Raw genomic sequence first — 26017 nt, 5'->3', positions numbered from 1 at the left:
CAAACAAAAACGTTACTTAGAAATTTTGTTTGAATTTGGTTTTTGGGACAGAAATGTACATTTCTACCTTGAAAAGCACCTGCAAACACAACAGCACGATGTAATATAACATGGTAGATTTTTTTTCTACTTAACATGTTAATGAGCAAAAAAACTAAAGTAATGAGCTTGAACAAAAAATACACATTTTCTCTCCTTAAGTCTGTGAGATCTATATTTGTGAGGTCAGTTAATTATTGCAGGATTTACAGCCTACAGATTTACAGCCTACAAACAGGTTTCTTCAGAATGATAAAAAAAAAAACCCTCCTGAAAACCTAAGAGGGCGGGATGAGGGTCCAGAATTGAAACCAGCAGCTTCAGTTCATTTCATTCCGCTGTTTCCCGTCTCTAACATGCTACCGGATTCTTCCGCCGCCAACAAAGTCACTGATTACGAGGCGGCGACCTCCTTCCTGGGAGAATGGGGAGCTTTCCAGCGGCGGGTCTTTTTCCTCCTCAGCCTGAAGCGTCGTCCCTAATGGACTCACCGCCTTTTCTCCATCGTGTTTCTGGCCGACACGCCGATCACCGCTGCGCGCTGCCCGCGCACCTGAACCTCAGCGCGGCGTGGAGGAACAGCAGCATCCCGCTGGAGGAGGATGCGATCCGGGACGGCGCTTTGGTGCCCAGCAAGTGCTCCAGATACAAAATGGAGAATTTGTTTGAAATACTCGGAGAGAGGTTTGCTACCATTAGACGTTAATCTGTCTAACGTGCCCAAAGAAAGCTGCCTGGACGGATGGGAGTTTGACCACAGCGTGTACACATCTACTATTGTCTCTGAGGTGGGTTCAGCTTCCGACTCATCGGATGATGCTACTGATGCCAGTGAAGATAACAGTGTAATAGAAAATTACCAAATTACTTAACCTTATAATGAGGTTACATATGGAAATCCAATTTTATTAGTATGGTTAAAAAATGATGATAGTTTTGCAAATAATATTCCCAAAAGTTAAAACTTTTTAGCTACATTTGACAAATATTTGTGTGTGATGCATTTTAAAACTATAATTTTTATGAAACCTGCTTTTTTTTTTCTTAATGTGTATTTTATCTGTGCACGATTTCCTGATCTAATCTATGCTGCTTGTTTCCACATTTTTTTTTATTTTCCTGTCCTATGCAGTGGAACCTAGTGTGTGATGAAAGTTGGAAGAGCCCACTGACGTCTTCCATCTTCTTCTGTGGTGTTTTCACTGGCTCTTTAATTTCTGGACAACTCTCTGACAGGTGGTGGATCTGTTTGTAGTTTTAGAGAAAGATGGCAGCATGAATCATTTTGCATCCTACAAATTCTCCATGAATACAGAAGGAATCTTAGGGTGATGCACTCACATAAATAATAACTAAAAAAACAATAACGCAAAACAGACAATATTTCTTTGACTGGCTCTGGTCAGTCCTGTTTGTTAAATGCACGAAATCTTAATGCCCATATTTGGTCTATAAATGCATTAACTCACTACACACAATACGATTTTTTGACTTTATTAAATTACCTGCAGCTTATTTTTTCCCCTCTTATGTTTTAGAAAATTGTAGAAATTGTCAAAATTGGACCCCATCAGACTAGATTTTAAGGAAAAGTCCTCAGTACTCAGGAAAACCCTGATCATTAGGTTTAACCTTTGACTAAGATAATCATTGTTCACAAGTTACCCAAGACTCAAGACGATGCTGTTCTGTCAATCAGTCACAAACTTTCAACAATAAAACACCCGGGTCAAATCTTAGCCCAACATGACTAAGATCATCTGAGTGAAGTGTTCAGGTTTCAGAACGATGTGGAAAAGACGGTTAAGCATACCTGTAGAGGTGCTTCCCTGATCATGAACATATCAGATAAATCAAATAAGATATCACCAAGAGAAGAGTGAACCTCCACAAGTCCAGATCTTTTGATATAAACAGCAGAAATCATTCAGTTCAGGAAATACAACAGATTAGAAATATTCGTTATTCAGAAAACAATGGGTTCCGTGTCCCAGATATGAGCATGATGGGTGTTGAAGATAAATCTCCAAACAGCAGGATTGTGAAGTTGCTGCCTGAAACTGTTAGAGTATTTTTCACAGTAAAACGAGTAACAATTTAAAGTAACTAACTCGTTTCAGAAAGCATATATCCGTCCCTGACAAATGTTGAAAGATTTAAGCGAAGTGGGAAGATCCTAGAGACATTTTGCAAATGAGTTTGATATGTGAGCAAGGCGTTGTGTACAAACCTGAGTTACACCAGTTTTGTTTTAATGAATGGAGCAAAATCCAAGCAAACTACTGCAAGAGGCTTATAACAGGATACCTAAAACGTTCAACCCATCACAGTTTAAAAGTCAATCTTCTTATTGTGAGGATATTTATGGAAAGTTTATTTAGCTTCACAAAAATACACCTTAGAAGAAAATCTGTTTGTGCAGTTAGTACAAATTCTACTTTATTTTCACTTAGTTTTAATGTCTACAGTTGAAAATGTGTTTTGAGAGTCAATTTATTTATGCATTTAATGTCTTCTCACATTTTAAAAATGAGCCAATTCCTCTTAACACTGTTCCAAATAGTAGGAATAGTCAAGCTATTATGAACTCGATTGACTGTGACTTTTTGTCATGTCCTCACTTTATACAATCCGCTTACTTTCCAATTCATTTATCCTAAATGTTAATTTCAGGTTTGGGAGGAAAATCGTGATGTTTGCCACCATAGCCCTGCAGGCGGTCTCCAGATTCATTCAAGTGTTCTCTCCAAGCTGGATGGTTTTCTGTGCTTTGTATTTTATCGTGGGAATGGGCCAAGTTCAAATTATATTGTTGCATTGTTTTAGGTAAATCAGCTCAAATATTTTCACATTATTCATTATTACTTAAACCCAGTTTACGAACGTGACTTAAATTAGTCTGTTATGACTTTGCTTTAAGGAATGGAGGTTCTGGGCCCTCGTACCCGGACAGTTTTCTCCACGGCTGCGGTCAGTCTGTTCTTTGGTGTGGGCTACATGCTTCTGCCGCTGTTTGCATTCTTCATCACTGACTGGAGGATGCTGCTGCTGGCCCTGATGCTGCCCAGCGGCCTGTGTATGCCTCTCTGGTGGTAGGTGGGTGTATGTTGCCATGTCTGTGTCCAATTTCTTCCAAAGTTTGAGTTTGATAATTTACTTACAATGCCTTTATTTTTTTCTGAAATGACGCTTTATTAGGACAATTAAAGATGCTTTACATAAAATCTGTCATTTCCATTCACGCGCTGATAATGGTAAGCTACTGGATCAGTCCTATCTGGAGCAACAATCAATTATCTTTAGTTTTTTTACAATGTCTTATGTTCAACAGATTTTCCTTTTGAAATAAATTATGTAGTTAGTAAAAGAACTAATTGTGAATACTTAAACTAAAAAAATAGATTAGATTTGAACCTTTTATTCATTTACAGTGCCTCACAATTGTATTTATATTTTTCCATTTTTTTCCATCAAGTGTCAGTTTATTCTTTTGGGATTTTCTTTAAAAATAAAATCTGAAAATGTGGTGTGTACATGTACTTAGCCCCACTAAGTGAAAACCTTGTAGAACCAGTTTCTGCAGCTATGAGTCTCTTTGTTTTGCCTCTACTAGGTTTGAATGTCTACTAACTGACGTCCTTCTGCATTATTCTTTGTAAAAAAGTCACTCCATCAGTCGAGCATTTGTGAATATCAGTTTTCAACTTTTGCCACATATTTTCAAATGTATTTAGGTCAGGACTTTGGGTTACTTTAAATCGTAAAAATGTTTTGTTGCTCAGTTAATGCTATGTGAATATGTTCTCCAGTTTCAAGTCTTTTGCAATCCATCTTTCAATCAACTGACCAGCCTCCCCGCAGCATGACACGGCTTCCACCATGTTTCCTGATAGTGATGCTCTTTTAGTCGTGTGGATTGCTGTTTTTTTTTTTTTGAATGTTTGCCAGAAGAATTCATTTTGGTATTATCTGACCAAAGCAACGTTTTTCATGTGTTTGCCGTGTCATCTGCATGGTTTGTTGCTGACTGCCAATTTAACTTATTTTAGCTTTCTTTGCACACTTCAAAGACATTTTTGGAAGGCACGACATTTTCTGTCAGAAGATTAATCTTCCTGAGGTACAGATCTCAGTTCAGATAAGCAATTGGTCTGGACGTGTTTGCGGTTGCATCATTCTCCATTTCAGATCATTAGTGATCCATTTCAGCACATGGTGTTTGAACAGTACACCATGTGCTGTTCAAACGTGACAGTAGGTAAGATAAGTACTGAACACATCAACGGTTTTCAGCTGGTTTGCCATTTGTGGAATAAGTAATAAATTCAATATCACTTATACTGAAATTAAATGACACACAGAGGCGCTACATCAGCTAGTTATTTCACTTCTGCACTGGATTTTATTTAGGGGTGTCAGATGAAAAGAGGTTGTATGAAAATGCACTCAACACTTTAGACTTTTATTTGAAGATGGTTTTGGTTTGGGGTTGCATCATCTAAATGCAAAAAGAGATTCTAGGCGTCAGAATACATTTGCAAAGCACTGTAAAAGTAAACATTTCCAGGATGTTTTACAATGTTGGCTTTGTTCTTTCAAGTGTTTTTACTTGTTGGATTAAGAAAGCAAAGCATCCAATGTTAGTAGGTTTACAGTCGCATTTCTAAAAGAGGTTAGTCTGTATGAGGGTATAAGGGTCATGAAAACATTATTTCAGTGTTTATGGAAACATTTGAGCCACGTTTGCCAAACTGACTTTGGTCAGATGATACTGCAAATATTACTAGAGTCATCTGTTGGAAAAACTTTGAAAAAAGAAAGATCAATGTGACTTGTAATGTAAAACAAACAGAACAAAAATCTCTCCATAACTGAAGTCTATGAACCTGTTTCTGTAGAGCAGTGAGTGTGTTTATGTGATCAGAACCGGTGATCAGAACCGGTGATCAGAACCAGTCTGCTGCATCAGGCTCTGAAATACATTCTCTTGCATTTCATTATGTGCTCAGATTGATTTAGATTCATCACTATTCTCTAAAATAATTTAGCTTTTTTCTTGTTGACTTTGTTGCAGGTTCATTCCAGAGTCTCCTCGATGGTTGCTCTCTCAAGGAAGAACAGAAGAAGCCGAGGCCATACTGAGAAATGCAGCTGAAATGAACAACATTGAGCCTCCAACAGTCATCTTTAGCTCTATACAGGTGAGAACATCCTTCATTAGAGAAATTTTAACATTTACTGCAGTTTCCTACAGCCTAAATATTTTTGTAAAGACAAATTTGTCAATTTTTCAAAATGTTTTAATCAAATAATTGCTATAATTAAACTGTAAAGAAACAGCCTCTGGAGTATCATAAATGAAACTACTTAGATTAGTTGTGAGTGGATGTAAATATAGATATATTTTTCAATTTTCAGTTTTTGTGTGTTCTTGGAAGCAAAATATATTCAGGAATTAGCTTCTTATTGTTAAAGGAATATTATTATTTTGTTACATACAACTTATTTTGCAGTTTAATTGTTCCAAGATAGGAAATAATAAAGGGATACAACTCCTTGCAGTTTTTCCCTCTACATTTGGATTCCTCTCTTGCAAATATACAGTACATGCACCATAACATTTTCAACTTGCCTTAAAAACATTATAACCACAAAATCCAGTGGATAAATGTGAAGAGTAAGAAACCTTAAGGAACATGGCTGAAGAAAACAATCTGGTCAAATAAAGAAAATCTGGAAAGCAAAGTAACGATAACCTGGAAACAAACAAAAAACATCCCCACTGGAAACATGGTAATGGCAACATCATCCTGTGGGGTTGCTTTTTAAAAATGGGTCAGATTTTATGCTTGGACAGATGAAGCTGAATAGGAGACAATTTTCCAACCCAACAAAGAAGTTTAGAGGGCTGACATTTATAGGTAGACCAACAATGTAAAGATGCTGATCACTGCATTATTTAGTAGTAAAAGGGCCCAGTCAAAGCCCAGATTAAAATGAATTGGAGAATCAGTGGCAAGGATGAAAGCATGCTTTTCACAACTGACTGAAGAAAAAAAAGGTTTCCATCTCTGGATGTACAAAGTTGGTAGAAACTATAAGTTCCCTCAGCAAGTGGGAGCAAACTCAAAAGCCTCAGTGTCATTACGGTACCTCTTGGCTGATGTCTCAGCTTGTTAATTAGACGTCTGTTGTTGTTCTTCATGCTCCGCTGCTCCGCAGAACAGAGTGAAGACTGAGGAGAGGAGGCCCTGCAACATCTGTGACCTGCTCCGTTCTCCAAACATCCGCTGGATCTCGATCACGCTGTGGGTGATCTGGTGAGTCCATGCAGTCCCAGTGGGCCTCCACATTCCACACACACACACACAAACACACACACACGCGCACACACACACACACACCCCCGCACACCCCCACACACCCCCACACACCCCAGTTAGATACACACAAGCACACACTTTGATTAGATACAGTTCTGCACATGCAATACACACACAGTCCTTCCATGTGTCACCTTTTGTTCATGTGTCATGTAAAGTAAATTTCAGAGCTTTTTTGTGAACATCAAAGACACGTCAAGTTCTGTGCAGCGACCGCTATGATGGAAACCAGGATTTATGCAAAAACACAGCATGGATGCACTGTGTGTCCTGAGTGGAACAACAAGTGCAGTTTGATTTTTTTAACTATTACAAGGAACAACGTTTCAAACTACAAGTTTTCTTGGAATAGTTTTTACAAATACAGGACTTTTTACCTAAAATAGAGCATAACAAAGACTTTTTTATGTTTAGGATTTGTAAAAATATGAAATGATTTAAGTAGAACTTAAATCATAAGATGTGGTTGTCTTACAACCACATCATTTGTTGGAATGAATAAATATTTCTAATGTAGAAAATAAAAAAAGCAGCTTGAGGTGGAAACTTTACAGTTAGTTTAAAATGCAATTATGCATTCAACAAATATAAAGTAAATATTCTGACTAAAATATTCTAACACGTAAAGATTTAATATTTTTGGATTTATGCTTCAGGAACACCATCACCATCGCCTACTTTGCCCTTTCCCTGAACACGGCGAACCTCAACGGAAACGCCTACTTCAACTGCTTCCTGTCCGCCCTGATGGAGATGCCAGCCTACGTTCTGTCCTGGGTTATGTTTCGCTGGTGCTCCAGACGAATGAGTGTTTTCTCATCACTCTCCTCAGGAGGGTTGTTTCTACTCATCATACAGCTCGTACCAGCACGTATGAAATTACTGTTTACACAGTTTTATCATATTTTGTTGTATAAACTAATTAAATTCATGTTTTATTCGCTGTAGACTTAGCTGCTCTGTCCATAACGTTTGAGATGTTGGGGAAGTTTGCGGTGTCCACTGCCTTTGCCGTTGTGTACGCCTACACAGCAGAGCTGTACCCCACTGTGCTGAGGAACACGGCTGTCGGCGCCTGCTCCATGGCCTCCAGGATAGGCAGCATTATTGCTCCATTTTTCATCTATTTACGTAAGTCTGTCATCTTCTTTTGCTTCATTAGGTTAATGAGTTAAGAACTGATAAATGTATTAATATAGTGGTCAGTTCAAGTGATTGCACTTTAAGTTTTTATGATTTTTCTCCTGATCTCTCTAGTTGTCTTAGTGTTGGTTTCTTATTTTAAAACACCCGTCCAGTTTTAGGAGTATTTTCAAGTGTCAACATGTTAAAAGGCCTTTGAATAAATATGTTTTTAGCTGTAGTTTTAAGTAGCAACATTCAACTTTGTGTTCCTTGGGCATGACTATGTGGCATAAAGGCACTCTTCAAAATAGGAAAATAAAAACTTGGCATTCACATAAACCAAATGTGTGTTTATGTTCTTCAGTCATGAAATGAAAGCAAGTGAAAACCTGGGAGCTTGAACTTTCCTACATCTGCAGTCAGAGAAATAGTTAAAACGTTTTGTAGAACAAGTGGAACAGTGATAACAAAGGTTGGATGATAACCCAAGTTTATCTAATGCAAGTCAACAACCAGGAGATAAAGAAAAAGAGTTTTAATTGAAAATACAAAAAACGTACAAAAAACTGGGAGGAGACTGCAGGGATCCAGGGAACAGGAGTGGGTGAAAGAGAGGTGGCCAAGTACTGGGAGGGAGAATGCTGGAACAATAGACCTGAGCTGATTGGCTAACGGTTGCAGGTGTGAGGGGAGAGAGCACACTTAAAAAAAATAATCTTACCAAATATTTTGTTCTGATTTTTTACTTCAAATATCTTAGTACATTGAAAAAAGACAAAACTAACTTACAAATAACTTAAGCTAGATTTAGGCACGTGTTTTAAGTGAATAATTCCTTAATATTAACAAAAAAGTTCTAGTTCCATTGGTAGATTATTTCACTTGTAACATAGAAAAAATGAATTTGGTGAAATAATCTGCCAATGGAACTAGAGATCTTTCAATCATATTAAGGAAATATTGACTTAAAACAAGCTCTTATAACTTGCTTAAAAAGTTACTTGTAAGTAAGTTTTGTTTTATTTCAAGTGCACTAAGATATTTACACTAGAAACTAGACCAAATTACTTGGTAACATTTTGTATTTTTGCAGTGCAGAAAGCAGGCTGGGGGGGGAGAGGAAGGCACAAGGGGCGAGGGAGAGTAAACAAACGGGAACTAGAAAAAACAAATCTAACTGAAACAAAGAATAACTGAGCAGAAGGAATAAATAAATTAAATCTAACTAGAAAAATGAAGACTGAAAGACTGAACTAAAGTAAAACAGACACAAGGAAAATAAAGCAAACAGATAATAATCAAAACTATAAGCCCAAAATCCAAAAACAACCCAAGGACCTGACACTCATCACCATTCAGTCAGCAGAAAGTCAGAGAGGTAAAACTAAATCTCCAGAGCTCATTATTACCGACCTGCAGAAAGAAGGACATAAACTCAGATTGTGGTTTGGTTTCTGTGGGGAATTTGCATTTTCTTCATGTTTATACTGTGGTTTTTATAGGGTGCTAACGCTTTAGCTCCACAGCCCACAAACATGTTAGGGTAATTTTGGTGTGTAAGATGCCCATAGGGGTGAGTGTGTGTATCTATCCCTGGATATGGCCACCAGCTTTACTGACCCTACAGGGATAAGCAGGTGTAGATAATGGATGGGAATAAATACGGGGCCCTAGAATTGAGGACTTATCTGTGTAACGCCACCTGCTGTGCTTTAAGATCTTTGTAATCGAGGAGGAAACTACATTTTACAACCAAGTAGAGCCCAAGGCAGAAATACACCATCAACCAGTCACTTGGAGACAAAAACTCTCTGTAATTGTCTGACTTTGTTTGTCTTGTGGTTTACAGCAGCTGAGCAGTCCATTGATTGTAGACAAGGTTGTTTTTCACCATCCTTTCTCCTCCGTTTGATGTTGCGACACAGGAACCTATTCGGTCTCCCTGCCTTACATCCTAATGGGAAGCCTGACCGCTGTGGCGGGGTTGCTGAGCCTCCTGCTGCCTGAGAGCTTTGGAATGCCGCTGCCGGACACAATCAGTCACATGCAGCAGTTCCCTGGGTAAGACTGACCCTCCAGGCCTCTGGCCAAATGACATTTCATTCATTTAAATATTTTACAAGCCTGATCTTGGAATAGTATTACAAAGATTTACTTATATTTTTCAGAAAAAGGAAAATACATTTGATGGCTTGTTGAGCTGGCGTAGGATAAATGGGGTTTAATTATTCAAAGTATTTTGTCTGTATTCTAAGGTGAAACACAATGTTCAGTCATCAACCTGACACTCATCATGTTGGAGCTCTAACTGTAAAACTAGACCGACCAGGAACAGAAACTAACTTTAGCATAATGAATAATCAAGCTGACAATCCTCAGCAAAAAGCGTATTTGTGATTTTGAAAGTGTTTTCGTGCTGTAAAGTATGTTTTTCTTTCATTATTTTTGTCAATATACATATAAATTGAGCATAGCATTAGCTGGCAACATGAAGGATGGGAAGAGAACTGCAGCTATTTAAAATGTGACATCTACAGTTAAAACCAGACATTTACACACTCTGAAAATAAATGTTTGTTTTTCTCTTTTAAGGAACTTGAGCCTTTTCAGCTTTAGGTCAGTTAGGATCATTAAAAAACTGCTTTACCTTGGTAAACACCAGATTACTTGGTGCAGTATTTTTTTTTATTTTCTTTGATTTCGGAAATGTACAAAAGCTAATAGAATTATGCCTTCAAAAAAAGCTCAGGTAATGGAGTCGCTCCTTCAAATGCTTCATGTAGATAAATTGGCAACGTGTGTATGACGGATGCAGATGTGCTGAAGCTGGTTAGAGAGAGTCATGGGCGAGATGACCACTTACGTTTTTATGTTTCTCCAGATGTTGTCAAAAGACACCAAACACTAAAGATGAGGAAAAAGCTGCAGAAGAAAAGTCTCTGGTCAGAAGGAGCAGCCCTCAAATCAATCAGCAGCCATGAAGTCCAGGAGTGCAGAATGAAAAAATCCATCTGATGTGGGAAACCAAACAGAAAAAAGCATTTTAAATGATTTTTTGTCCAACATTTCCATGAACACCATTAACGTACCGTACCAATACCTGTACCGTTCTCTACTGTGCATCACTGTTACCATTTCTCTCCATTAATACAACTTCAGCCACAGTTGATAGTGCTGATAAACTGAAAATGATGTAGCAGAATAAACAGTTTATAAAGTAAAGTTACTCAAATACAGGTTAGTCTTTACCTTAAATTTTGGTTTTACATCCAACACTGTGAAATTGTCAGATTGTCTATATAATTTATGATTTGATAACAGAGTCTCATGAACCTGTACTTTTTAGCAGTTCTCTAATAAATCATGTGTTTTTCAAACTGTGATAAAATTCCATTTTTACTGCATATTTTACAGACTTGTCATGACTTTTCTTATTTTTGATGTTAGTTTGATTATGACTGTGTTTTAAAGTTACATATTGAGCTGTTTGTATGGGTGGGAAAGCATTTTGACCACTGACAGGTCAAAGTGGTTAGCTGTTTGTCATTTTTTTAAGTTAACAGGTCATCATCTTGGTCTTAAATCCTTGTGAAAAATGTGAAAATGTGAGAATTTGATGAGTCAAACAGTGATGACTAGGTGACTGGGTCAGCGCGTTGTTGTGGGGCATCAGAAACTGTCCAAAGAAGAAACATTGAATTGACCAGGGAGACTGAAGGTGATCCAATATCCAAGCTGCTTAATTTATGTTGAGCACTAAAATTACTCCAATAAAATTTGCATTACTCATTTTAAAACCTTTGAGTCTGCTGTTCACCAGGTTTTAAAGGCAGAGGATTATTTTAAGACCGAAAGGCTTTAATCTACGTTACCGCCAGAGGGCGATGTAGGCAAGCAAATATATGTGGATGAAATGATGAAAACCAGATTTCTGCTCCCTAGAGCAGGAGTGTCAAACTCATATCAAAACAGGACAGACTTTCCAAATAGCAAAACTTCCCTTTAACAGGAAGATTTTCCAAAGCAGTTCAACACTGAACCAATTATTTTAATCGGTTTAAAGTAAAGTAAGCTTAAGCAATATATCAGAGGATCCATGCAGTGACATTGAAAGGCAGCTCATTTTTCTTCAGCGTTAGTTTCTATGTTTAAATTTATATTCTTGTTTAACGCAAATAGTTTGAATTTCTGAATTATTAAAACATGGACATTATTTTTGAAATATTTCGATAAAATTTCAAGTATTGAGTAGATGCAAAAATGCATGTTGAAATGTAAAAGACCCAAACATATTAATATTGATAGAAAAGATAATTATCTTAATGCCATCACTAATCCCTACTTGGAGCCTCCAAACTACATTTGCAGACATTTTTCCTTCATAACTGACTTTCAACCATGAGCTTCAGATTCCAACAGACTTGCTACACATTTCCTAGTTACACCCCTTTAAATTGTAGTTAAAATAAGAATATTTCCGTTGTGTTGCTGGACACTTTATTTTATTCAGAAGGATAGATGCAAATATAGAGTTGGAATTAGAAGCTAAGTCATTGTGAGTTACGTAAATAAGAGAAACATTAGCATTACAAACTAGTTTATAACACTTTTACAGAATCAGTCTCCAGTTTTTTAATCTCGTCGTTCACCAGATTAGAAACATTTCCTCTAGATTCCACCAGAGGGTGCTAAGAGCTCAAGAAGCTCAAGGACAGAAATGTGCCATAGTCTGCCAACTTGTTGCTCTTGTGGCATGCAGCAACTCTTCCCACATGCTGCTACATGCTGGCCTTCAACTCAAGCATCAGAAAAATCTACAAGGAGCAGAGAGAGAGACAAATAAAGTTTGAATATGTGTCTAACTACGATAAACTTTTTGGGGGTAAAATTACAGACATTTTTAAACATAAAAATAATAAAGCAGACTTTTACTTCAGACCTATTTTGGCAGCCTGACAGTATTTCTCTCAGACTGAAAGCCTACTGTATCTTCTCTTCAGGGTCACAACATGTAACCCACGGCTCCTTGGTCTTCTTGTTTAGATCCAACTAAAAGACACTCCTCTTTGTGCAAAGGCATTAAACCCTTTACTAAATAACATTTCTATCCCAAACCATACAGTTGGCCCATTGTGTGATTGGAGGTGCAATTAAACTTTAACTTGCATGATGATGGCTGAGGTCTGTTAGGTTTCAGTTGACCTGGTAGTTGTGATGAATGTTTCTTTTCTCCTTCAGATAATTATCATGACATTAGAACAGTTGACCTTTAAGCCAGTGGCTGGTTGCTGAAACTAAATGTAATAAGAGTAACATTACTCACACCACTAATGAAGCTCCAGTAGTGGATTTCTAGCAGAATGTCACGCTGACATTTCTTTCTGAAATAAAAGTACATGTTTATCTGTGTTTTTATTTCACTTAAAGATATTGTGAAGATTGCACTGAAGCCCCACTGTACAACTTGTCTGTTTGTGAATTCACTGATGTTGGGTGTGTTTCTTTTATCAGTTGCAAATTAAAATTTGCTTGAAATAGAACAGAAATTAAATGGACAGAAATGTAACTTGAATAGAGAAAAGAAAGCGATTAAAATAGGAGCCGAGTTAAATAATTGTATTTCCAAACCTGATGGTTCTCAGATGAACCACCTCCACTTATATACTCTAAAGCAAAACATTAAGAAAAGAGAAAAGTAGCAGCACGAAGACACATTGGGACTTCTTTTCGGTCTGTTTACACAAAAATATTTATTTTGTAACCAAATCCTAAGTAAATCTTACAAACCAGGTGATCAAGACGTCACGGTCTAAAGGCAGCAGTAGTTCTGTGGATGCTTCATTTTTCTAGATTATCCTAATTTAAAAAAACATGCCGGAGCATTGCCATGGAAGTCTCACACTGTTTTAAAGATACTATGATTAGAGAAGAAAAGCTCATTTTTGAATCGTTTGTTTTAGATTTGCTGTAGAGATATGTTGAGGAATAAACAGCCACTGCCCAGAAATACCTGATCTGAAACAGCCTGCATTACTGGATAACCAGATTAACCCAGCCACGACCATAAACCATAAAATCTAATTTAATGGCATCTTCTATAGTGGAAAAAAAACAAAACTCTTCAATTCAGTAGGAAGAGTTTAAAAAGGTCATGTTGAACAAAGGAGGAGTTCTTACAGTCACAAATTCATTAAAAGTCATGTGGGCTGAGTCAGTGCATGATCTCTGATTAAAAGGAGATAATTTGATTTTCTGTCTCCGAAGATGGTAGAAAATGAATTCTATAAAAACTTTAGTTAGGTTAAATTTGGATGTTGATTAAAAAGCAAAACTCTAAAACTTAATTTCAAGAGCAGCAACAAATGAAATGCTTTTCTTGTCTTCATTGGGAATTGTAGTTTATGGATCCACAGTAATTCAAGGACAAATGACTCCTATCAGAATCTTAGTTGTTTTCGAAGGAAAAAGCAGCACAAAACAAAAAACACTCCAAATCTTGTCACAGCGAGTTGTGGGTTGGACAGATTCACAGCAGGAAATAAACTAGAGAAATCCTCAACCTGCGCACATTCATCCATGCCCCGGACTCGAAATGCCCGCTGCAACTTCTGACACCAGCAAAATCACTGACTATGAGGCGGCGACATCTTTCCTCGGAGAATGGGGACCTTTCCAGCAGCGGACGTTTTTCCTCCTCTGCCTGAGCTTCATCCCTAACGGACTCACTGCGCTGTCTGTGGTGTTTCTGGCCGGCACGCCGGATCACCGCTGCGCGCTGCCCGCGCACCTGAACCTCAGCGCCGCCTGGAGGAACAGCAGCATCCCGCTGGAGGAGGATGCGATCCGGGACGGCGCTTTGGTGCCCAGCAAGTGCTCCAGATACAAAGTGGAATATTTATTAAATTACTCGGAGAGAGGCTTTCTGCCCGGATTGGACGTTAATCTGTCCAACGTGCCGAAAGAAAGCTGCCTGGACGGATGGGAGTTTGACCACAGCGTGTATACATCTACTATTGTCTCCGAGGTGTGTGGATTTAATGGATGCTGTGTGGATTTTGTCCAGGTTCACATCCAGGAAGACTTTCAGATTTTGTTTATAAAGATCCCCTGCAAAACACAACCAAATCCATTATGCAATGCTGAAAGTTTTGAGTTATTTTTATAATTTACTCAAATATACTCAAAGTTTTGGTATATTTATAATTAAAATCAATAAATTATTATAATTTACTTTGTTTGAGAATGAGTCTGTAGCATGGACACCCAAAAGTCCCATTCTGTGAAGGATAAAAATGACCAAACATGCAAAATAGAAATTGTTAATGAACATATCTGCACTCAGCTGTGACAACAAGTCAAGTTCTAAAAATTAATAAAAAGGTAAATATCCCTCATATCAAATCTAGAACCAAAAATTCCAACATTTTTGGTCCATAAATGGATAAACCAAAAGTACTTTAGGGAACTTAAAGTTGTCATAAAAATTGGCTGAAGGTTCCTGTTACCTCCATTAACAGATTTGGTGATGCTACTGTTTCTTCCTTTTTGTAAATTATTGACCAACCTGAATGTAACTTATTTGTGTTTATTTTTGACAGTGGAACCTGGTTTGTGATGAAAGCTGGAAGAAGCCTCTCACTTCTTCTTTGTTTTTTGGTGGCATTCTTGCTGGCTCCTTCGTTTCAGGACAGCTCTCCGACAGGTTGCAGACTAAATATTTTCTTACAAGAACTGAACTTAGCCCGAGGCAATCACTGTTCCGGTTTTATACATTTAAAAAAAATGCAGTTTTTAAAATGCGTAATCTAGAAGATATTTAGGTAAACTTCATGCAAGTCAGCAGTGGAGAAAGTAATTGAAGCCATTCAGTCTGGAATGTTTAAAACATTTTATGGTGAGAAAGATGTTGTTTGCCTCGGTGGTGTTGTCCCATTTCCAGTAAGCTTCAGATCTCCTGTCAAGCTGGCGCATTACAAATGTCACGGCTAAATGTTAGCCATCGGATAAAATCAGATCTAATCATTTAAAACTTCAACAGACTCCATTCCTACAGTAAGCGATAATTTCTCAGTAGTTAAGTGTCCAGAACAAACGTAGAAAAGGGTTTGGCTTTCACTACATTAATGCAACAGAATGTAACTAATTCTTCACCAACTTCTCTCTGCTTTGTGTTCACTTCAGATTTGGGAGGAAAATGGTGATGTTTGGTACCATAGGACTACAAGTAGTCACAACACTGATTCAGGTTTTTTCTTCAAGCTGGATCATGTTTGTCGTCTTGTATTTTCTTATTGGAGTGGAACAAATTTCCAATTACTTGGTTGCATTTGTTCTAGGTATGTCAATTCCTGTGTGCCCAACCAATCCCCCAAACACATTTAAATTTAATGTGATATATTTTTGTGTTCAGGAGCAGAAATTTTAGGTCCGCAGGTCCGAACATTTTTCTCCACTGCTGGAGTGTGTCTTTTCTTCGCGGTGGGCTACACACTCCTACCCTTGTTCGCATTCTTTGTGAGAGACTGGAGGATGCTTCAGGTGGGCTTCATGTTGGCAGGCTGCGTTTGTTTGCCCCTCTTCTGGTACGTATCATGTTTGCATGCCGTTTTTGAGTCGATTTTCTTTTCATGGAAGATTTCTTTCAGATTTCTTTCCATCTTGGATGTTAAAGCCAATGAGAGGTTCTCCTAAAATGTGATTTCTAGATTGCCTTCAGGGATTTCCCTCCAATCCAGCTCTACTGGTGGTGCAGCTGCTTGTTTAACAAAAGCTTTTTTCTGTTGTAACCTCTGAATGACAGGCCATTAAAAACCAGATTGGCACCTTTTTTACCAAACTTTTATGGTAGAAACTATACAAAAACCTTTTTGTAGGATTTGGAGGCACAGGACAGCAACTAAAGCTAGATGTGTCATGTTTAAAAAATATAGCAGCCGGTTGGAGGAAAGGTTGGAATAATAGATTTTTCATTAATTTGTTGTAGTGATGCCACACAATGAAGTCTAAATGGGAAGCTTCCCGTTTTCTAGTCCATCTCTGTTCATATTCATTACAAGGCTGAATTATGAATATCTTTCATGTAACTGTTTACATCCGTCTCTGCCACGATATTTAATGACTTATCACATGAACAGTCTTATTCTTCTGTGATTTTCATTTCATTTATTGATAAAATTAAACATGTTTAAACCATCAGTGATGAGCAAAAGTGCAGCATAAACATCAAATACTTTTGCTGTGATGTGGAACTTCATCATTCATAAAAACTTAACAGATTATCTCAGTCACCTCAACAAATGCAAATACAAAGGTGTAGCAATTTGAAAAATATTAAATGTATTTTCTATTATTCAAAGGTTAAAATAGCTGCTTGGAACAGAAACATGACCGGTTGTTTTCTGCTAGTGTTTGTAGATGATGCTTCATATTATAAATTCAAATGACTTTTCTGATAACTTATATGACTCATATGCACAGAATTTTTTTTTACAAATAATGTCATGGATTTACATTAGTATAGGTACAGAAAATGTGAATCAAAACTTTATCAGGTTTGATTCCCTTTGTAATATTTCTTCCTGGTTCACAAACTTCTAATTTCCTTGTTTTGATAAAAATGCTTTTAATAAGAGTGTGCATTTATGGCTGTGCAAAACTCAATCAGATCACCTACCATAACAGCTTTGCATCATTACTGAAGTCTTCATTTTCTCTCTCCTTCTGTCCACAACGTTGCAAAACGAGTCAGGTTCATCCCAGAGTCTCCTCGCTGGTTGCTTTCCCAGGGTAGAGTCGAGGAAGCCGAGGTCATCATCCGGAACGCTGCCAAGATGAACAGGATTGAATCTCCACCCGTCATCTTTAGACCTCTAAAGGTCAGAGCATTAAACACTCACCATCATCTTCATTATGTGAACTTCACAACCAAATAGCTTTAGAGTTGAATCCCTCTGGACCTTGCCAAATCCTGCTACATTTTGCAGGTAAGCTGTAATATTTGGCTTCTGTGCCACTTCCTTTGCATTCCCATATATACAGTGCTGCAAACATTTTGTCCAGTTACAGCCATATGTTACTTTATTCACTCAAAGTGAATAAATTGTAACCCAGGCTGGACTGGGTTACAATCTACTACCACCTCACCAACCATCACTATTTATCTCTCTAACTCATCAGCTCAGATTGGATATGGGTTATAATCTGTCTTAATGAAGAAGGAAAGCAAATTCAAGCTCAACTTTTCAGATAATTTATGAAAAATATATATTTAAAATTAGTTAACCATGCCCTCCTTTTTCTTCTAATTCACAACATAATACTTTGTGTTTGTCTACTACATAAATCCAATTAAAACATATGAATGTTTGGTTGTAAAGTGAGGAAATTGGAAAAAATGAAATGTCAGATATAGGTTGCAATTTGGAATATTGCAATATTTCTATATATTTTTAAAATGTTTGCAGGTGAACCCACAGCAACAACAGTTATTTACACGTTTTAAAGCAAACCCATAGTGTGTTAGTCACTGTATGTTAAGAAGGAAATCATTTTTGTAACTGAGAAATTTTGCCTTTAGAAAATATTTCCTGTTGGGTCTCAGCATTGTGCCTAAACTTGAAAAAGGAATAATTAATAACAAATAATGAATAATAGTTTCCTCTGTGCAGACACTGGCCCTTCATTTTCCTTCTTATAAAATACTGCAGGCCCTCAGCAGGGTTCCAAGAGTTTGTTTGATAAAAATTAGTTAATGTATATTCTAAGTACTTTTGTTCTTAAGAAAGATGCAAAAACAAGATGTTGTAGAATCACTTCTCTGGTTCAAGCTCTGAGAAAAACGTTTCCACTTTCGGCAGACTTGTAAAAACTCCAACTACTGCAGGGTGTGCCGAAAGTGGAGGTATGAAAGTTGCCCAGACTGCTAATCAATCACGATAAGTACTTTAATTAATGTTGTCATTGATACTTTCTAAACATTTGTTGTTCCTGTTTTCTCACAGAATGAAGGCAGGACTGAAGAGACGAGGGTGCACAACATCTGTGACCTTCTTCGCTCTCCAAACATCCGATGGCTCTCTGTCACACTGTGGCTGGTCTGGTTAGTCTGACATTTTCTCAGCTGACATGTTGCTTAGCAACTACGCACGCAGCGCTAGTACACTTAACAGCTGCCATCTCAAACTGCATTCCTTGAAGGCAGAAGTCCTGCGACTTTTATTTGTGTCCGTTGTTCTACACACTTGAATTAAATGTTTTAAATGGCTTCACTAACATGCCGTCAGCCTCTGCAGAACTGCTGATGAGCTAATAATGGAGCCAAGTGCTGAAACAGAGAAACATCTAAAAGTTGCAGGACACCTGCTTTAAACAGACAAAAATTAAAATGAAATTCAGTCTTGCATGCATAGAACCAGTTTGTCTCTTAAAGTGTCAAACTCAACACACCTCAGTCAGTTGAATGTAAACACATTTAATTGTCTTGATGCCTGTGGCGAAGATAAAAATCTGGTTTTGACTAATAAAACATTATCACACAATCTGATACTGGAATGACTCATTGTGTCATACTTTTAATAAACTGACAGTAGACTCAGTGGTGTGTTCTTCTTTCACAATATTACCTCACCATCCTGTTATCAGGTAATTCAGTCCTGCAACTTTTAGACATTTCTCTGCTTCTGTTTAAATAAGTACAGTATACTCAAACTTTTAGAAGTTACACAACTTTCAATAGACATTAGAAAGTCCCTTAGCTTTTTTTTCTGGCTGTATTAAATAAATGAACACAGCGGTGTACTTCTGGACGTTCTGCACCCGTCCACCGGCTCACTGGAGGTCAGCTGTAGGAAAGCTGCTATAGTTTTCCTTCAGTTACAGGTCAGACAAATTTGGTTGAATCATCTTTTGGTCGCAGTAAACAAAGTCATTTGTGCGATGCAACCTAATGACCAGTACCTTTCACTCTTATGAAGATAAATGTGTTCTTATCCACATTTAGTTATCGGAATGCATTCGATTGCTTGACTAATGTAGAAGGTTGTTAAAGTGTTACTTAAAAAGCAGATTTGTCAAAAGGTATGATATCCTGCACAATAACTGGAGGAAACAGCTAGACTCCCATCACCATATTGTTTCACAACCATTTCCTCTTTCCAACCTCGAGCATAAATAACCATCAAACCTGTTGGTCTACATTTAGTCTCATGTGCACAGTTTCCCTTTTACTCTTAAAATGTGAGAATCATAAGGAAAATACATGTAGAACTTTGCTTTGGTAAGTTAATTCTTCATTTATTCATAAACTCTAGTTCTCAACACTCAGTTACTTTGTTACCCTAAGTATTGTCTCCTACAAAGACAATAAAAGTATTTAAACTAAGCTATGCATTGCAAGTTAAAAGGAAATAAGAAAATCAGGTGCAAAAAGCAAGAAATTTGCTGAAATCTCCATATTTACAGCATAATTCACATAGTTATTACCAATTACCATCAGCTGGTTCCAATTGATTTAATAACTAATCTATACATGCAAAGAAATAACAACAAATCCCTGCAATACTAACACTTTTTAAAGACCCCGGGCCCCAAAGGGCCACAACTTTGAGATCCATTCAGAACCCAACCTCTCTTTTAAAAACTATAACTAAAATCTCACACTTCTGCAGTGTTCTTGATAATTCTTGCTAAAACACAAATCCTCATCCTCAACCATCATCTTTGATTTTTGCCAACCTTTTTTAATACTTTACTTTCCTAAACATTTTCATCCTTTGTGTCCTTCTTCACTAAATTCTTAGTTCCTGCCACATCTCACAATACTTCAAATCCCAATGTACAGACATTTTTCATTGTTACTTTATTTTGTAGTTAAAAACCTAAATCATTTGTGCTTCCAACAGGAACACCCTCACCATCGCCTACTACGCTCTTTCCCTGAACACGGCGAACCTCCATGGAAATCCGTTCATCAACTGTTTCCTGTCTGCTGTGATCGAGATCCCAGCCTACGCTTTGTCGTGGGTTATGTTCCGCTGGTGTTCCAGACGACTCAGCCATTTCTTAGCACTTTTTGCAGGAGGATTCTTTATATTCATCATACAGTTCATACCACGACGTACGACATCACAGCTTGCACATCTACATTAAGCCTTCTGCGTCAGGATTACATATCTAACCCTGATCAGTTTCATATTTAATCTCCTGCAGACCTGGTTGCTCTGTCCATAACGTTTGAGATGTTGGGGAAGTTGCGGTGTCCACTGCCTTTGCAGTTGTGTACGCCTACACAGCAGAGCTCTACCCCACTGTGCTGAGGAACACGGCTGTCGGCGCCTGCTCCACGGCCTCCAGAATTGGCAGCATTATTGCTCCATACTTCATTTACTTACGCAAGTACAATCATATTTCCTGAGCCTTTGAGCAAAACAAAATAACTAATCTTTGAGTTAAGATGCCTTGAACTTTGCCTTATTATGGAAGGTCAAAACTATGGGGCTTAAAAATATTTTATCACGTTTTTTAAGCGTACTTCAGCCTACTTTGATCTTAAATCCTGAATAAAATCTAATAATTTTCTTAATTGGAAACAGAGTTCACCTATTTATACCTCAGTATATTTCCAGCTGTCCTGTGAATGTGTCAGAGTTTTTTTAAAGATAATATTAATGAACAAACAACATCATAAAGAACAAGGAACAAGCCAGAAGCAGAATTAGATTTTAGAACAGCAGCTCACTGGTTTTACTGGTTCAACCAGACTGTACCCTCCAGCAGTGACTGGAGCGGTTGCAATTAGACTCCAGTTCTCAAGCCTCCTCACACTAATAAATCTGTTTGTTCTTGATGTCTGCAGATTTATTCCGACTGGGAATCAAGGATAAAAATATTCAGCAAAAGACCCTAAACATGCAGCCAGAATTACAACAGGATGGAATAAATCAAGGGTCAACATTTTAGATGTTTTTCAGCTTAAATACACCAAATCAAGTAGTTTGGTCCTAAAAGTTGAACAACATCACAGTTGTTTGTTTTGTCCATGCTTTAGATCAGAAATATTTGTGTTATCCCAAAGAATGCATTGAGGTTTATGGTTAGAATAAACATGTTGTATCAATACAATCAGAAGCAAAGATATGTGGCTCAAATATTTAGCATGAATTTAAATAAGATTGTAGGGAAAGTGACAAACAGGAAAAGAAGAGCAGAATACTCAAAGCTCCACTGGTTCTTTTGTTCAAAGACACGTTCACATGTCTAACTCACCTGCTGGTTCACTGAAAGGAAGACGTCTCTCATCTCAGTCCTCCAACAGATTCATGCAGCGGTTTATTGGGTGGAAAACTAAATCTGCTGTTTTAATAACATGGTTTCATTCAGAAGGCTGTGTTTGTTCAGTGACTTTCTTCTTCTGCAGTTTTCCTCTGAATTTTTACAAACTTATCAGGCTCACAGCTGTAACTAATCAGACAAATGATGAGGCTTGCACCAGCAGAAGGTGTCTGAGCTGCTTCAGCTTAAACATTAAAGCTGGAGTTCAGCTTCATGCCTTCATAACACAGTTACTTTTAATCAGATATGTAACTGTTTCATTCAAACCTCCAGGTTGGCTGGGTTTGTAAATAAAATCTGACACATTTTTGGTCTGTTTTGTCTGAGTTTCTTTGCAACCAGTCAGAAAAAATGACACATTTAATTTTAAAAAAGGCCCTGCCAGAAATAAACACATACCTGAACTGACACACATTATATTTGTAGAGATATGCTGTTTTACATTAGTTTTTAAATATTCAAATATTCTCTCTGATGTTACAAAACAGGAACCTACTCTGTGTCCCTGCCGTACATCGTAGTGGGAAGCCTCACAGCTTTGACTGGTCTGCTGAGTCTGCTTCTCCCTGAGAGCTTTGGGATGCCTCTGCCCGACACCATCAGCCAAATGCAAAGCTTTCCTGGGTAAAAAAAACAAACTCCTGCACATCTATGACTCTACATTGATTTAGATGCTAAATCAATTTTAAAAAGCTGATTTTTCTTGACTATAATAATTCATTTATTTGATCAAATAATGTCTTTTTGTGTATAAATGTATGAGCTTTAAATTCACATGCACAAAACCTTTAGGTGTTGGGAAGTGTAGCAGAAACTAGAAAGAAAACTGCTTCTACTTGCTTATCAAGCACTCAGTACCTCCTGCATATAACTTGAAACATTCTTAAACAAATACACCCATCCATGCCTCAGGGAAATGTTTAGCACCTGTAAAACATTCTGCTCTCAGTGTGGTGTAGTAATGCAAAACAACAAAAAGCTCAAATGAGTTTGGAAGAATCCAGTCACATTTTTGACATGTGTTGCAGTTTCTTGTCTTTTTTAATTGATGTGTTTTTTCTGCAGGCCAAAAATAAAAACACCAAAATATTTATTACAGAAAGAAATGGGAAAAGATCAGTTCTCTGTGTTGCTCTGTATAAAACATCCTAAAACTATGCATGAAGAAAGTAAATCATTTATTCAAACTACTAACAACTTGAGTCAGTCTGGATAGACTGCAGAAAGTTTCATAATGTAGAAAAGGAACTTAAAAACTGACAATGTTAGAGGTGGCACTTTTACACCTCTTTGGCAGATCAGCCACAAAAAATCTTTGCTATGAAAAAGCAGCTTGTCCAGAAAGTTAAGTGGAAGGAAGAGGTGTGATAGAGAAACATGCAGAAGCACCAGGAATGACTTCAGGCTCGAGAGGTTTGTGAAGCAAAGCCAAACTCAAAAAGTTACATAGTCCACCATTTTATTGCAATTCAAGCTTCATAGACAAGTTTCACAAAATGCTGATTTAACTTCCCAGCAGGTCTTTTGTAACTTATTATTATTATATATTATTTAAATATCAGTGTCAGTAATCTGACTGAACAAATGTGCATTTATTTTATCTTCCAGATGTTGCCAGAAAAGACCTTACGTCCTCACCAGCACTAAAGAAGAGGAAAACGCTGCTGAAGAAAAGTCTCTAGCCAGACAGCTGTAAATTCTGTGGAGTAAAAACTGCACAGAAAAGATGCAAAGGATCAAAGATTCAGGATATGGAAATCTGCTGTTCTATACATAAACAATGGGTTTACTTAAAGAGTCTCTAATTCTGAGGTTGCACTAAACACTTTTGTTAAAAAAGACAAAAGAACAGTCCTTTCTAAATCCTTTTTCCTCTCTTTCGTTATATATAGAGAACCCAACTGTCTATGTTGTAGTGATAAACTCAGGGAGAACTATGGATGATGTTTCCTTAACTTCACAAATTTTAAGACACAGAAACGTTTATCATAAACAGCAATAAAACTATTGAGGAAGGTGGGACGTCAAATGTAATTCAGAAAAAAATTACTACTGGAAGTGTTAAAAAAAACTGAATTTAAGGCTGAACCAGCAACACTCAGTCACAGAGGACTGTCTGGTAACACAACTGGTTCTGAGGCTTCAGTTTTTTGGATGCAGGGACATTTTGTCCTGTGGTGAAAAAAAAGACAAGTGAGCAAAAGCAAGATGAATTCATCAAATGACACACCCACACCCACACACACACACACACACCCACACACACACCCACACAGCCACACACACCCACACACACACCCACACACAGCCACACACACCCACGCCCATGTTTCTGTGAAGGTTGCAGCCAACACTTAGAGGTGGAGCAGCATGCTAATAGTTGTTTACATCACACCTTGTGCTCCAGCGCCATCCACTGGTTGATTGTCATCATTACATATTATCGACTGTGTGATGCAAATTTGTTAAGTTACAAATGTCTAAATAAAAAAGCAATTTTGTTATTTTTTTCAGTGTGTGTCTTTATGCCTCTGCTTGCCTGTCAGTCTGGTTTGAGGATTATAAACCCTGTTATGGTGAAAATTTAAGTCTGCATGTTACAGTATGCTGCATTGTATTGTTGTGTGGAAGAACTGACCAAAATACAGTTGAAACCAGATATTTGCATATTTTTCTTACTTTTGACATTAAGTAACTACGTTTAAGGCAGTTAGTCTGGTTTGCTTTTAATCAGTTTATTAAAGCTGAGATGAAGTCACAGCTTTTTATAAGTCCAAAAGATAAATACACAACATTCCAGCAAACTATTGTTGGAAGTAAACAAAAGTCATGCAGTTTAAAGGCAGATCTACAAATAATAAGGTAATGTCAACTTTTGAATCTAAAGAAATGAAAATGTCGCCTTTGTGTTTTGTATTATTTTGGTTTAAAAATCAATATTTCAATTAAAAAAAACTTTCAGCGTAACATGCAAAACTGATAGAGTTACATCGCTTAAATACTTACTAAATAATTTAGAAACAGTTTAAATTAGGTAAAACCCTGACTACATACCTTTGTCTTTCATGCATTTGTTGAAGGGTTTCAGGCAGCGGTTGCTTAAAAGTCTCTGGAAGCAAAAGAGCAACAAAGGCAGTAACAGCCAGCTGTAGTCATTAACTGGCTTGGAAATGAAGTTTCCTTCTAATTTTGTGTCCAGTGTCTCGTTTTTGCGATGACTGCAATTTATATTACTCAGGGAAAATATTACCCTAAGACAAAATGCAAAGAGTAATTTTTGCATTTACCAAACAATGTTATTGTAAATAACTGGATTAAAAAAAATATAGTATATATACATATATATATCCCATGCATGCATTTGCAATTAACTATCCTGACAATGGCTTTGCAAACAAAAAATTGAAGGAATGGAAAGATAACCACACATATTACAGCACCAGGAGTAGAACAATGACTTGTAACAGCTGAGGCATTCAGTTTTGAAAACACACCAGCCATAAAACTACTGTATATACCTCTCTCTGCTAAATCCTCCCTGTGTTTTGCCATAGTAAGGTTACATGACTCAACATTTTCAGCTGTCAGCTGTAGGTGAAGTCTGATAGAAGAGTTCTCCCGAACAGCAAGTGTGCACTTTTGTTCACTTTGTGTTTTGTCTCTCTCTTACTCACCATTCACTTGCAGGAGTACACCATTGATGTTTTTTTCAGACAGAGCTGGAAAGATGAAAGGTTAAAGTTCAAAGGGCCCATGGCCGTGTTGCGCCTCAACAACCTGATGGCCAGCAAGATCTGGACCCCGGATACTTTCTTCCACAATGGCAAGAAGTCAGTGGCCCACAACATGACCATGCCGAACAAGCTTCTACGAATTACAGAGGAAGGCACACTGCTTTACACCATGAGGTAGGCTGATATAATCCACTGCTTTCACAAAAAATCTTTAAGGTTAATATCTAATTTATTTGTTGAAAATGAGATTTTATTAGAAACAGACAGAAATGCTTAATTTATCAATTGCTGTAAAAGCAAATGGTAGATTACCAAAGTAGATTATTTAGGTAGAATAGTTATATTCTATACACTGCAAACTGTTTGTTTTTGTGTAAAATTGGTCAATTTGCAAATCCTGAATTTATG

General features: G+C 37.4%; 1 protein-coding gene, 1 long non-coding RNA gene and 2 pseudogenes across 2 annotated transcripts; 3 read left to right on the top strand and 1 right to left on the bottom strand.

The window, feature by feature from the left end:
• The first annotated feature begins 374 nt into the window (after nucleotides 1–374).
• LOC116727898 (solute carrier family 22 member 4-like) lies at nucleotides 375–11344 on the top strand (annotated as a pseudogene).
• Nucleotides 11345–13747: 2403 nt separating this feature from the next.
• Nucleotides 13748–24385, top strand: LOC116727887 (solute carrier family 22 member 5-like). Its single transcript, XM_032575561.1, is given in 11 exon segments — nucleotides 13748–14571; nucleotides 15146–15249; nucleotides 15729–15883; nucleotides 15958–16129; nucleotides 17296–17422; nucleotides 18548–18645; nucleotides 20447–20661; nucleotides 20754–20792; nucleotides 20795–20935; nucleotides 22364–22499; nucleotides 23484–24385. Coding segments are annotated over 11 exon segments (1707 nt in total). The 5' UTR covers nucleotides 13748–14139; the 3' UTR covers nucleotides 23572–24385.
• Nucleotides 23891–25018, bottom strand: LOC116727901 (uncharacterized). The gene is made up of 2 exons (XR_004340888.1): nucleotides 24930–25018; nucleotides 23891–24047 (listed from the first exon to the last, which is right to left on the bottom strand). It is a non-coding gene; the product is annotated as an uncharacterized LOC116727901 (long non-coding RNA).
• Nucleotides 25019–25542: 524 nt separating this feature from the next.
• The window catches only part of LOC116727893 (gamma-aminobutyric acid receptor subunit alpha-1-like), a 19875-nt pseudogene continuing 19400 nt past the window's right edge, over nucleotides 25543–26017 (top strand).

Source organism: Xiphophorus hellerii, chromosome 11, assembly GCF_003331165.1.
Source record: "Xiphophorus hellerii strain 12219 chromosome 11, Xiphophorus_hellerii-4.1, whole genome shotgun sequence".
NCBI lineage: Eukaryota > Metazoa > Chordata > Actinopteri > Cyprinodontiformes > Poeciliidae > Xiphophorus > Xiphophorus hellerii.
The sequence above is the reverse complement of the archived record's forward strand: the minus strand, read 5'-3'. Positions and strand labels throughout refer to the sequence as shown.